General features: G+C 34.6%; 2 protein-coding genes across 2 annotated transcripts; both read left to right on the top strand.

The window, feature by feature from the left end:
- The first annotated feature begins 2340 nt into the window (after positions 1-2340).
- On the top strand, positions 2341-4475 carry LOC125211471 (serine/threonine-protein kinase SAPK2-like). The gene is made up of 9 exons (XM_048111282.1): positions 2341-2588; positions 2687-2761; positions 2879-2980; positions 3095-3148; positions 3232-3324; positions 3414-3506; positions 3603-3707; positions 3777-3875; positions 4075-4475. The coding sequence occupies exons 1-9, from the start codon at positions 2463-2465 to the stop codon at positions 4357-4359; spliced, it is 1032 nt and encodes a 343-aa protein (XP_047967239.1). The 5' UTR covers positions 2341-2462; the 3' UTR covers positions 4360-4475.
- Positions 4476-6147: 1672 nt separating this feature from the next.
- LOC125214806 (RNA cytosine-C(5)-methyltransferase NSUN2-like) lies at positions 6148-12036 on the top strand. The gene is made up of 15 exons (XM_048115970.1): positions 6148-6416; positions 6549-6637; positions 7206-7272; positions 7361-7476; positions 8212-8278; positions 8392-8440; positions 8592-8677; positions 8853-9100; positions 9206-9261; positions 9575-9660; positions 9908-10000; positions 10125-10455; positions 10642-11231; positions 11318-11552; positions 11644-12036. Exons 1-15 carry the CDS (start codon positions 6228-6230, stop codon positions 11898-11900), a joined length of 2559 nt encoding a protein of 852 aa, XP_047971927.1. The 5' UTR covers positions 6148-6227; the 3' UTR covers positions 11901-12036.
- Positions 12037-13880: the final 1844 nt, after the last annotated feature.

Below are 13880 nucleotides of genomic sequence, written 5' to 3'. Positions count from 1 at the left end.
CCTAAATCCAATCAAATAGTATGGAATGGACGGATGATGATTCATAATCGAACTACACATAAATACAATCAAATAGTATGGGGATAGACGGATGATGATTCATAATCGAACTACATGTATAAATCAAATAGTATAGGGATGGATGCACGATGATTCATATGACAAATGTTCCGATCTCGTGAATCTCATTTAAAACCAAAATCAATGTACTATACTATAAAACAAAGAATCAAAAGCAAAAAAGTGGAGGAATAAATGCAGGCAAGTGGGGGCTCACCTCCATCCAACTTGCAAGAAAGAAAGCCTGCCATCCTTCTATCCTAGAGCTCGTTCGTCCACGTCATTTTCTCCAATGAAATTTCCACTCCTATCACTTTCTTCTTTTACCTTTTCTTTGCCTTTTTTATTTTCCAAATGCTAATTTTTATACAACTCTAATCTTCATGCCAGCTTTAAAATGTACATGTAAACTGTTAAATTATTGTTTGTTCTAATTTTTGGTATTATACTATCGATGATGTACTTATGTAACATGTTATCGAACGTCAATCAAAACTACATCATAAGCTATACAACGAAATAATATCGAATTATACGAAATGAAAAAAATAATAATTAGGGTTTATATTAAATTATCTTAACATTAAAACCTTGATCACTTGCAACTTTGTATAAATCAATAATTTGATACTTTAAAAGCATGTTTTAAAGTTGGTTCACGTAACCAGAATTTAACGAAAGTTTTGAAATTTACATACAAATACAAATTTTCCAAAATACCAAATTTTGACTCGTGTAATCAACATGAACTTTCTTCATCATGATCGAATCGAAAATTCATGAAAAATTACAAATCTCAAAATCATAAAAGGTTATAGATATCAACTATCAAGTATTACTATTTTGATCGATACCAATCAGTCACCACCACAACTTTATCTGTCATTAAGGAGTGGAGTCCCATAATGTAGTAGGTTATAAACTTAAAGCATTAGTGCATCTTTTTGGGTGAATGCATATCAAATTTCAATGGCAATAGCTTTAAATGATCGCCCCAAGAGAAAGGGACATATGCTTGCCAATATCACCTTCATTTCCTCATTTGTATTTGGAAGTTGGAAGAGTTTTTATCTCATTCATACTTTTTTGTTTTTTACTAGTTTACAATTTTAGAATACTCCATCTATTTTTTGAAAAAAGTTTAAAAAGAATCATATAAAGAAAGTTGACAAAATTACTTCTTTTATCTTGTTATTGCGGGCAATATACAAAGTTATGTATTCCCTCCTCCGTCCACGAAAAATAATCTCATTTTATCATTTTTTAAAAATTTACAAAAAATAGTCCTACTTCTAAAATTGGAAAGTTTTTTTCTCATACTTTATCCATTTTTTCTCTCATCTATCTTACCTTACTCACTTTTTTATCATTCTCTCTTACTTTATCAATTTCTCAATAAAATTCGTGTTATTGATAAATAAGTCTATTGTTTTTAGACGGGGGAGTAGTAATGATTGAAATTAATGATTGAAAATTGGACATTTTTAAAAAAAAATTCACATTTTTTTGTACTAACAAAATACATACCACTTGATTAAGGGAGGGTATTAAGTTGGAACCTTCTCGAATTTAAATCCTACTACTATACTTCATACAAATAAGTAATACTTATTTATCATGATGAATTAATCTTTTTGGTGGATATATGATGGAGAGTTGGTGGAGCATTCCGTATGATAGTGAGTCGATGATACCTCGGAATCGTAGCCCAATTTTTCATGCGTACACACACACGACCACTTGCCCAACACATATGATCATTCGTGTAAAAAAAATAGAATATGAGATACCAATTAAAATAATATTAATAATAATAAAGTAGTTAAAACGTATAGAATCATATCCAAAATATTCTCTCGCCACTAAAATGTGTGCATAAAGGCAACGAAAAATGCCACTAAGGCAAAATATAACTACCTTTAATCACGAAATTTAGTTGGTCAACTAGACCTTGTCCAAAATTATTTTCAAATAACAATAATGGTGACACATCAGAACTACAATAATTGTCATCAATTTTCTTTAATATTTAGGTGTACTATTTGGGAAATAACGTAATCAATAAAATAAATTGTTAACTAACTTATTTCCATGGATAGCAAAATAGAGAAGAAATCCACGTCAGCTAAGCGTAAGAGTTAAGACCTTTTTAATAAAAAAAATGAATAATAATAATTAGGCCAAGTCAAATTGTAATTAAATTACAGCCACTAGAATCCCGCCACGTGTTTCCCTCTCCCAATATATAAATGAAGCATCATTGAACCTAACTTAGGAATTTCCAGTTTGCAAGAATTGGGACTCTTTGATCATTCCACAAAGATGGTTTAGACAAACAAGATATATATTGTGAATTATCGGAAACAGTTGATCGATTGAAATCAGTGTTTTTCATGCAATAAATGGAAATGGAAAGATACGAAATTTTGAAGGATTTGGGATCTGGGAATTTTGGTGTGGCTAAGCTTGTGAAGGATAAATGGAGTGGTGAGCTCTTTGCTGTTAAGTACATTGAGAGGGGCAAAAAGGTGAGTGTGTGTGTTTTATAAAAAAATATTCAAGTTTTTTCTTGTTTAGCTCTTTAAATTTGATGTTTATTTCAAGTTGTGACTATTTTATTCTGTAGATTGATGAGCATGTTCAGAGGGAAATCATGAACCATAGGTCACTCAGACACCCCAATATTATCAGATTTAAAGAGGTAGTTTAAACTCAAAATCTTTTTTGTCTGAAAACACACACACACACACACAATCTAGAAACAGAGAAAAACAGAGGAAAACAGAGTAGAAAGAGTTTCAAGTTGCTCAATTTTCAGGTATTGCTGACTCCAACTCATCTAGCCATAGTAATGGAATACGCAGCGGGAGGAGAGCTCTTCGAGCGAATATGCAATGCCGGGAGATTCAGCGAAGACGAGGTATGAATAGTCTAGCTTCGCGCTTTCTTTATCTACATAACTCTTGATTTTATGAACCAACCAATTTGTGTGTTGTAAATAGCTTTCTTGACTAACAATTTTGGGTGTATTTAGGCAAGATTTTTCTTCCAACAGCTGATATCTGGAGTCAGTTATTGCCATTCCATGGTAAAAAACAGAGTTTATCCATAACTTTTGTGCTTTTTGGATATAGTATGATATTTTCATCATTTTTTACTACAAAAATGCAGCAAATTTGCCATAGAGATCTCAAGCTTGAAAACACATTGTTGGATGGGAGCCCTGCGCCCCGCCTCAAGATATGTGACTTCGGTTATTCTAAGGTAGTTTAGTTTTTACCTAGTTACATATTTCGATGAATGTAGTTTTCTTGATTGTAATGTAATGAGTGTTTTCCTCCCCATATTTGTAGTCAGCTGTGTTGCATTCTCAACCTAAGTCGACGGTCGGAACGCCAGCTTATATCGCGCCAGAGGTGTTGTCGAGGAAAGAATACGACGGCAAGGTTTGCATTCATGTCTCAACACTTGTTTTTTTTCCCTAGTATCTTTGTCTCTTGTAAGTTGTAATTGTGTTGTTTTACCTACTTTGGTCCTATTAGATTGCAGATGTTTGGTCATGTGGTGTTACACTATATGTGATGCTAGTTGGTGCATATCCATTTGAAGATCCTGATGATCCAAGGAATTTCAAGAAGACAATCAATGTGAGTCTACACTCTCATTTTTATTGGATCTAAATCCCACCATTGACATGTTCGATTCTTTCTCGACAGCGTATACTCAGCGTCCATTATTCCATCCCCGACTACGTTAGAATCTCCAACGAATGCAAACATCTTTTGTCTCGGATATTTGTTTCTGATCCTGAAAAGGTAATGTCATCCACCTATCTTGATACATACCAAACAGGAGAACGTAGTCCAAAAGACTAACCTATTAGAAGAGAGAGCCATTTAGTGTATATACTCCATAAGTTGTTCTCACAACCGATGTGGGACATTAAGTCCGTAACATATCTTTTAAATATAAGGTAACCATTTGGCTAATATTGTTAATGATGTTTTGAAACAGAGAATAACCATTCCTGAAATTAAGAAACACCCTTGGTTTCTAAAGAACCTTCCAATAGAATTCATGGAAGGAGAGGAAGCTAGTTTGGAGATGATAAATTCAGACAACTACTCTACTCAAAGTATTGAAGAGGCATTGGCAGCCATACAAGAAGCTACGAGAACATCCGACTCCCCTAAAACGGGCGGTCTGGTGCTCGAAGGGAGCATGGATCTCGATGACATCGACACCGATGAAGATATAGATGAGGTAGAGACAAGTGGGGATTTTGTGTGTGCACTTTGATCTTCAACTTAGATAATACTACCACTTTGTGGTTAAGGTTATGAGCCACTAGTTTATTGTACAAACAAAAAGAGAGGTTGCCATCTTCAAATAATAAATGTATAAGTTCATTTCAAGTTGCCATCACTCGTTTATTTAATTTCTATATGATCAAGATTGGTAACATTTTATAATGGATTTGGTGTTGCCAATGGAAAAGGTCTTCAAATACCCCTCAATGTATGACACCATGGAATCCACAAACTTGTCCATCAATACCTTTTTAGTAATAAGTGTAACAAATCTTGTTATTGGCTAAGAAAGTGGAAGGAAATGTGATATATTGTTCATCAATTGGTGGTTTAAATAAAACAAGGATGCTACAAAGTTAAATATAAGAGAATTGGCAGTTGATGTGGACAAGTCATTATTCAAAGGTGAAGTAACACTGTAAACTAATTTTATCTGTTACAATTAATCATTAAAGTCGTTTCCTTTTTATTCTTTATTAATCGTTAAATAGCCGTTTAAATTGGAACTAATCTTTGTTAGACACCTTTCCCTCATTGATTTGGCAAGAATAGTGACATCTTCGACTACTTTTAAAGTTTATTTCTGTCAATTATCTTCTACACGCCGCATTTTATTCAGTTTTATTTTCTGCATTCCATATTCAACATTATCGATTCTCATTATACTACCATTCAATTATGACGTTGGTAACTATAGTATATAATATATTAGTATGGCATGCAAATTCATGTCATACAACAATAAAAGCATCTGCAATGCTTTGTTTCTTAGTTGAGCCTTACATCGTTTTTCTCTTCATGTTTTACTTATGACAAGTTCACTTTTCCATTTGAGAAAACTTGAGAAATGAAATAAGAACTTAATTGTTGTGATGAAATGAAATAAGAACTTAATTGTTTTGATGTGGCCCGCAGAAATGAAAATTAACTAGTGAGTTCAGGTTGGAAGTTTTGATCCACTTTTCTGGGTCAAGAAATTCAGTTTTTTGATAAAAGGTCAAAATAATTAAATTGAGCACCAATTAATTCATGCTAAAATATAATATTATTATCAATCGTTATAGTGGGAAACATAGGCATTGGTGGCCCGGCCACGATTTTGTGGCCTGACCACACTTTGTGGCTTGACCCGGTCAACTATAGTGGACACCCTAAGAAATATAGAGAGAAAAAGTGGATAAGGTAAGAGAGAGAAATTTTCCATCTTTAGAAATGAGACTTTTTTTGTGGAAATCACAAAATGACAAAATGAGACTATTTTTCGTGGACGGAGGGAGTAAAAGGAATCATCAACTTTGGCTAAAATTTGGTATTTCCCACAAACTTTAAAATTTGTCTAAAAATCACAAATTTTATATTTTGCTTGTTATTTCCATCGTAAGTCAATCATCCGACTAACTTACGTACATTTTTTTTATCCTACTTTGCACTACTAAATCAACATAATTTTCTGCGTGAACTTTTATTTCACTTGTCACAAACTTAAAAAGTGATCTAAAATATCATACACATTTCACGGACAAAATATCATATTAATAAGAAACAAATATCAAAATTTTGGGAAAAGTTGATGATTTTATAACTCCTTTGTCCTTAGTATATTTCTTACATATTTAAAATGAAATAAAATGCTTTGGATTTTATGTTCTCACCCGACGACAGTCACACAAAATATCACGTTACAAATTGCGTTTTGGGCCAGAGCCCAATCCAGTAAAAAAGCCCAATAGTTAACCCGCGTCTCCTTCCCCTAACGCTGAAATGAGCGTAGTTTCTCCATTCAAAAGCAGCAGCAGCTGCGCCACATTTCCAACTACTGAAACTGAACACAGAATTCAAGCAATCCAATTCAATATTATGGGAGGAAGGGGAAGATCTCGCACTCAGCGAAAGCACTTCAGCCAGAACAGAGAGAACGTCTGGAAGCGCTCCAAATCCGACGCTTCTGCTACTGATACACCCGCTGACAACAACAACAACAATGCCGGCAAATCACACTGGGAGCCCTTCAAGACGCAGAACCCCGCTTTCGACGAGTATTACAAAGTAATAATTACATTTTTGTGGCAGAATGAATTAGTGTTGTTCTAGCTTTGTTTTCCCTCTTTCGGATTGCTGAAAATCGGATGAATTTAGGTGTGTGTTTAATTTGTTATGCTTGTGTGTGAATATGTGTAGGAGCAAGGAATTGTGTCATCTGAAGAGTGGGATACCTTCAATAAATTTCTTAGGACGCCGCTGCCTGCTGCTTTCAGAATTAATTCCAGGTTATTCGTTGTTTTAATGCGTTAGCGGAAATCGAGTAGCTTGAAGTCGAAGCAGCTAAATTTGAGTGGGTATTGGTGTTAGGTTTCATATGATTTTTTTTTTTATAGTATGCAATGCTTTTGGCACAATAATTTGTGTTGAGTGTTAATCTAGGTTTAAGTATCAATTCTTTTCCCTGGCTGCCAAGCTCTTGATTGATGATACATTTGGTTGATAGATTTAATTGGCTAAACAAATAGTGTTGAATTGAAGTGTTTCAACAGATGGATTGCCAAATCTAGATGTGGTTGTTACAGTACATGCCACAAAGTTTGAGAAGGATAATAAGTTGAGCTATTTGTCCATTCTTCTGCGTAGTTTTGTAGTACTACTGTGTAATGACCAAAGCAAGTCTTATGGAGCACTTATCGGTCGTCTGGCTCTTATATTTGTCTGGCTTTCATTAACAATCTTGAGCTATCTCTGTTTGGTCGCATCTGAAGACATTGATCTTCAAGTCATATCTCTTAATGTGGAACTGTTTTCAGGTTATATGCTTAGTTGCTTACTCTTGATATATTTATGCAGTTGCCAGTTTTATAAGGATATTCTGTTCCGGTTGGAGAATGACTTCATGAAATCCCTTCCGGCAGAGGTAGATTTATATGTTCATGGTTTTTAGTTGCCAATGGAGAGGGATAGTCACGAACTGAAAATACTCATGTGTTTTTTTATCAATGCAGGATACTGATGGAAATGCAGTGAATGCAATAGAGGTATTGCCATGGTACCCTGATCATCTTGCTTGGCAGTCATATTATTCTCGAAACCAGTTGCGAAAAAATCAAGCCCTTGAGCAGTGAGTTCTTTATTTAATATTTACACTCTGTTTCATACCAGACTCTAAACACAAAACTGAGAATGCAGTTTACTTTGCTGTGAGTCCAAATATTTACCTCTTCTCAAGCTAACTTAGTTGACCTTGGTTCCAGCACTCTGAATATGTTTTGTTTAAATATAAGTTGGAATACAGTGTACATTATTGATAACTATGGCTTCAGCAGAAACATTGATATGAACATGAGAAGGAAAAAATTACTTTGCTTCTTAGTAAATTGTATGAGTTCTGCATATGTTCTTTGAGATGTACTTCCGTTGTATGTCAAGATTCAAGAGATTGAGATTATAGGGGATCTAAAGATGAATGCATGATTGATGGCATGCTTGATTGATGGACTGATTTTGCATTCCTATTTATTGTAAATAATGTTATGGGATCTATTGTAAAACTGCTTACTGAATTAACAAATAGAAGCCTTTCATGAACAATATACATCATGTTTCTTCTCACATCTTGGTCGTCCTATACCTATTTAACATTGTGCTCAAATTGCGCTGCCTATGGCGGGAGCACAGTTAGTTTCTGAAGGTCATTTATTTTATTATTTTCTTTCCAGCCTCTATTGCTTCTTCGAATTATAATTTCTGTGATTACTAAATTCTGAGAAGATTCACTTTTTAAGGATTCTTAAATGCTCTTTTGTGCATTATCATTTTATGACTTTTTCTGTATTCTATACACAAACTTTGCCAGGTTTCATGAGTTTCTGAAGCTAGAAAATGAGATTGGAAATATAACGAGACAGGAGGCTGTGAGCATGGTGGGCACTCCTCATGATATTCATTTCTTCTGTTGCAATTTCAGTTGAAGTTTGTAATAGATATATTTGAATCACATTTGTCTCATCCATTCTATTATTTTACATCATAACAGGTTCCTCCTCTGTTCCTTGATGTACGTCCAGATCATTTTGTTCTTGACAGTAAGCTTCATCAATGACTTCATAACTATCTATGGATCCTTTCTTTTGTCGAAAGGGTGCCACTATTCTACCATTAGCCTAAACCAGTTATATATCTCGGTTGAATCTCCTGAGTCTATAACACTGTCAATTTGTTATATGTGATATGCAGTGTGTGCGGCACCAGGGTCAAAAACATTTCAGTTGCTTGAGATGATATACAAGTTGACTGAACCTGGAACTCTCCCCACTGGAATGGTATTATTCCTTTTTCTTCATTCTTGTAGTGGCATGATCTCTTAATACGGATGGGGGTACCCAATACCCATGCACCTCTACGGATGTTTAGAACTCATTATCGAACAATGTTATTGTCGTCGTCATTTTTTGTTACTTCTTTCTGATTATGTCCTATCTTATGCTTCTGTTATAGATCATAGCAAATGATTTGGATGTTCAAAGATGTAATCTTCTTATTCACCAAACAAAAAGAATGTGTACTGCAAACTTGATTGTCACAAATCATGAAGCACAAAACTTCCCAAGCTGCCATTTGCACAAGAATGGTGAAAACATTAATGGACCTGCTCTTCGTCAGCTTCAGTTTGATCGTGTCTTGTGTGATGTCCCTTGTAGCGGTGATGGAACTTTACGCAAGGCTCCTGATATGTGGAAGAAGTGGTAATTGTTTCTATTGTTTCACAATACTATTATTTAACTCACCTTTTCCATCTTCCAATGTCCTATTATTAACCGTACTCCTTCCTGTGCACTTCTGCATTTCAGGAATGCAGGGATGGGTAATGGTCTCTTTGGCCTACAAGTTCAGATTGCAATGCGAGGTACCTTTTTCTTACTTGAGGTCTCTTTCTCAGTAACTTGCAATATTCCAAATGAGAAAGCAGTAGCTCATTCATTTTTTCCTTAAATCAGTAGAAGCTAGCTAGTTGGTGACCAACATATTAATTTTGCCATTTAGCTTTTAGTTACTTGTATGATGAGTACTGAAAATGAACTAAAGAAGTGTTATTATTGTAGCTTGCACTTTTTGCATGTGCATATGAATGCACTTTAGTTACAATGTTCCTGGCAGTTATTTTTTATGTTTTGTGTAATAGTGGAGGTTCACAATTTTCGGATGTGTGATTATTTCAGGTCTAGCACTGCTCAAAGTTGGTGGACGGATGGTGTATTCCACCTGCTCAATGAACCCAGTGGAGAATGAGGCTGTAGTTGCTGAGGTAATTACGAATTTTTGTAGGAATTAGTTCATTTGTTCAGATGGGAAATTCCCAATATTAAGCTACAGCTTAGAATGACTTTTTGCCAAATAGTAAGAGTTAGAGTAGTCAGGAGAGACTTTGGGAAAATTATTAATTTATATAATTTCATTTTGCAATTTTTATTCTTGGAACTTTTTCCACCTCTTCCACTCGAAACTGTTTTATGTTTTCTTAGGATCTAATAATTCTGTCCTGTTCACCTCAGCTTTTGCGGCGATGTAAAGGAACAGTCGAGCTTCTAGATGTATCCACTGAGCTTCCCCAGCTTGCTCGAAGGCCTGGTATTAAGACATGGAAGGTTAGTACTTTGGGGCCTGTTGCCGTCATACAACAGAAATCTGTGGCCCCTAAAGCAGAGTCTTCCAATAACCATTTTAGTTAATTTTCTAGCTTTTAACTCACCGCTCCTATTTTTTGTGCAGGTTCGTGATAAAGGACTATGGTTAACATCATATAAAGATGTTCGTAGAAATCGCCAAGCTGCTGCAACTCCGGGCATGTTTCCTTCTGGAAAGCTGTATGATGAGATATCAGAACCAGATCAGGAGACAGCCAACGGACAAACTTGTGAGAATAGTAATGGTACTGATGAAAATGGTGGAGAGTTGATTGATAATTCAGTGGCTCCTACAAGCAATGTGGAGGCAGAAGTTTCAGATTTACCTTTAGAACGCTGTATGAGGATAGTACCACATGATCAAAATTCCGGGGCTTTCTTTATTGCTGTTTTCCAAAAGCTTTTGCCCCTGCCTGGTAAGCATGTTTGTTTCTGGTCCAGTGGGCACTTTGTTCTTTCTTTTCAATAAATAGGATCTTGTTAATTCTTACCCCGTACATCAACTCACTTCTATCTTCACTAGGCATGTGACTTTTCCCCCTACATTTCTGTAACTTGCTCGTTTAATTGCAAGTTACCTAATAAATATGCATGTTGTGCAGCCCCTACGCCTGTTCAGAGGAAGGGTACAAAAGGTGAAACTCAGAAGCAACTGAATGAGGTGAAAGAGGACAAAAATGGGGATGATATTGATGCAAGTAGTGAGATGGATGTTAAAATGTCTGAAGCAGCTCCTGCTGCCAGTTTAGTTGATACTGGAATTTGTGAAATCCCTTCAGATGCTGACCAGAATAAGAATTTGGTTGAAACTGGAACTCTTGAAATCCCTTCGGATGCTGACCAGAAAAAGATAAATGAGCAAGAAGAGAAAGAGGAGAACAAGGCTTCTTCTGATGACAAGGCGGATGCCAAAACTGTTCCAGACAAAAAAAGGAAGCTTCAAATGCAGGGGAGATGGAGAGGAGTAGACCCTGTTATTTTCTACAAGGATGAAACTGTTGTGAGCAAAATAATGGACTTTTATGGAATAAAGGAATCCTTCCCAATCAAAGGCCATCTTATTTCAAGAAACGAAGACACGAGTCATGTGAAGAGAATTTATTACGTATCAAATTCTGTGAAGGAAGCTCTTGAGTTGAACCTTCTCGGCGGCCAGCAGCTTAAGATAGCTGCAGTGGGACTTAAGATGTTTGTAAGTTATCATTTGCTTGAATCTTTTGTTATTTAACATTTGTCTTATTGATTCTAACCTAGAAATATGCAAAACTAATTGTGCAGGAACGCCAAACTTCAAAGGAGGGAACATCTGCACCCTGTTTATTCCGTATCTCATCTGAAGGATTGCCGCTGATTCTTCCACACATAACAAAGCAAATACTATATGCTTCTCCGATAGATTTCAAGCACCTCTTGCAGTACAAAAGCATTAAATTTCCAGACTTTGTTGAACCTTCATTAAGAGAGAAGGCCTCAGAGCTAATTCTGGGTTGTTGTGTGGTTATTCTGCGTGCAGGTTCGTTCGCATGCCTTAGTAGTCTTAGAAAAATGCGGTGACGTGCATTTTGGGTGAAGATACTAATTTGTCTAATTTTCATCTTGTGTAGAAGGGTGGGTCCAATCAGGTTCAGGGGAAGATGCTATGCCTATCGCGATTGGGTGTTGGAGAGGTAGAACTAATGTGTCTGTAATGGTGAATGCAAATGACTGCCAGGAACTGCTTGAACGGGTCTCAGCGCTCCGCTCAGACGAGGCTTCGGAGCCAGTCGCTGATGCAGTTCCTATCAAAGAATCGACTGATGATGTTACTATCCCAGAAGCCAACGGTTCTGATAGCTCAGTGATGGCACCGGAAACTTCATGATTAAGCCAACCATTTTTGGAGATGTGGTGATTAATATTTAGTCAAGATTTTGGAGATTGTAATCTAAATATTATAACTAAAACAAAGTTGTGGATTAAAATTTCTCCGCCTATCAACGTATTTTTTTCACTCACAATTTGAATAAGTGGTTTAGTTTATTTTTAGTGTAAACTTACATATGGGTATATTTTACTCAAATCCAAAACGGGATAGATTTTAGAATATAATTGTTTGAAGGGATATTGACATCTAATATTATGGAATATTCAAAAAGTTAAAAAAAAATTCATCGAACTTTGAAATTGACAAATAAAATCATGAACTTTATCCATATTTCCCAACAAAGAAAAAATTCTGCATATATTAATAGATTGAAGAAAATTTTTGGAGGGCGTGTTTCAAGAAAAACTATCCTCAAAGATTGAAAAACTTGAAGCTAACTATCCTCAAAGATTGAAAAACTTGAAGCTCTCGAAGTTGTTGTCGAGAAATTACCAAAAAAAATCCGTATCATGACATTATTTGACGGAATTTTTTTTTTGGTGGGAAATAACAAACTCGGGGCAAAGCTCATGATATTATTTGTCAATTTCAAAATTCATAAAAAAAAAATCTGACTTTCTGAAAGTTCCATATTATTAGGTGTCAATATCCCTTGTTTTAATACAAATACCACCACCTTGACCGCATATAATTCAAGCTAACTTTTCTTTGTATAATTATTCGTGGAAAATGTAGAATTCTTATAAAATTAAGTGCTATTGTATATTGTCATGAAAGAATAATTATTGTAAATTGCCATAAATAATGCAAATTAATATTATTGGTAATTAGTGACAAATAATTAAAACCAGCTTTTATAAGTATATTTATGTACTAGTACTCTTCCTTAATAGGAGTATCATTTCTTTTTGACATGAATTTTAAGAAATCAAATAAAAGTGAGTGGAAAACGTTAGTGGTATATGAGTCTTACTTGTATATACTCCCTTCATCCCATTTTAAGTAAATCATTTCTAATTTGGCAAGAGATTTTATATAATGTTGTTTTGTAAGTAAGTGAAGAGAATAAAAAGTAAAAGAGAGAAAAAATATAGAAAGAGTTATTTTTCTATATTTAAAAATGTGTCACTTAGAGTGAGATGGGTGAAGTAGTATTTAATAATATCAATTTTAAATAAAATATGAGTAAAATAAATTAGTGAAATGTGAGGTCTATTGTTATATATAATAAAAATGAATCAGGACTTCTATTTGTGTATGGACTGAAATGGAAATGAGAATATATAAGTAATACTCCCTCTGTCCCACTAGAAATGAAACGTTTTTTTTTTGTCTGTCCCATTAAAAATGAAACGTTTCTAAAAATAGAAACAATACTCTCTATACTTTTTGTTCTCTCTTACTTTACTCTCTCTTCATTAATTCACAAAATAATACTATATAAAATCTCGTGCTGAAAACTAAATGTTGCATATTTAATGGGACGGAGGGAGTATATAGGAAGTGGGGCTTGGCCATGTGAGGCATGATGGTGTTTGAATTAGTGTCGTCTTTCGAATTATGGTAACTAATAGGAACAAAATGAAATGAAACACACTTCGTATTTTGTAATGTGTTTTATTGAAGATGGTGTACCTTTTTCAATCTGTTTATTTCAAGGTGAAGAAGTTTGGATTATTGTCATTTTTGTTTTAGTAAGATCAGTTAACATTATTTTTATTTATAGGGTTCATAGCTATGTTTAATTATCCTAGCTCTACTTTGTTTGGTGTATAAGTTTAACTATTACTTGACTCGTGCTATTCGTTCAATCTGTCTCATATTCTTTGTTTTGACATGTTAAAAAAAACCCACCAAATAGGTGGATTAATTAATCTACATTAAAATTTTAATTATGACTCTCAAATTTTCACATCTCTTATTTTGATTGAGATTTATTATGAATGTTTTGTACAATTCCAATTTATACCAAAATAG

The sequence above is a fragment of the Salvia hispanica genome, chromosome 3 (assembly GCF_023119035.1).
Source record: "Salvia hispanica cultivar TCC Black 2014 chromosome 3, UniMelb_Shisp_WGS_1.0, whole genome shotgun sequence".
Classification (NCBI taxonomy): Eukaryota; Viridiplantae; Streptophyta; class Magnoliopsida; order Lamiales; family Lamiaceae; genus Salvia; species Salvia hispanica.
This window is presented reverse-complemented; position numbering and strand designations above follow the sequence as displayed.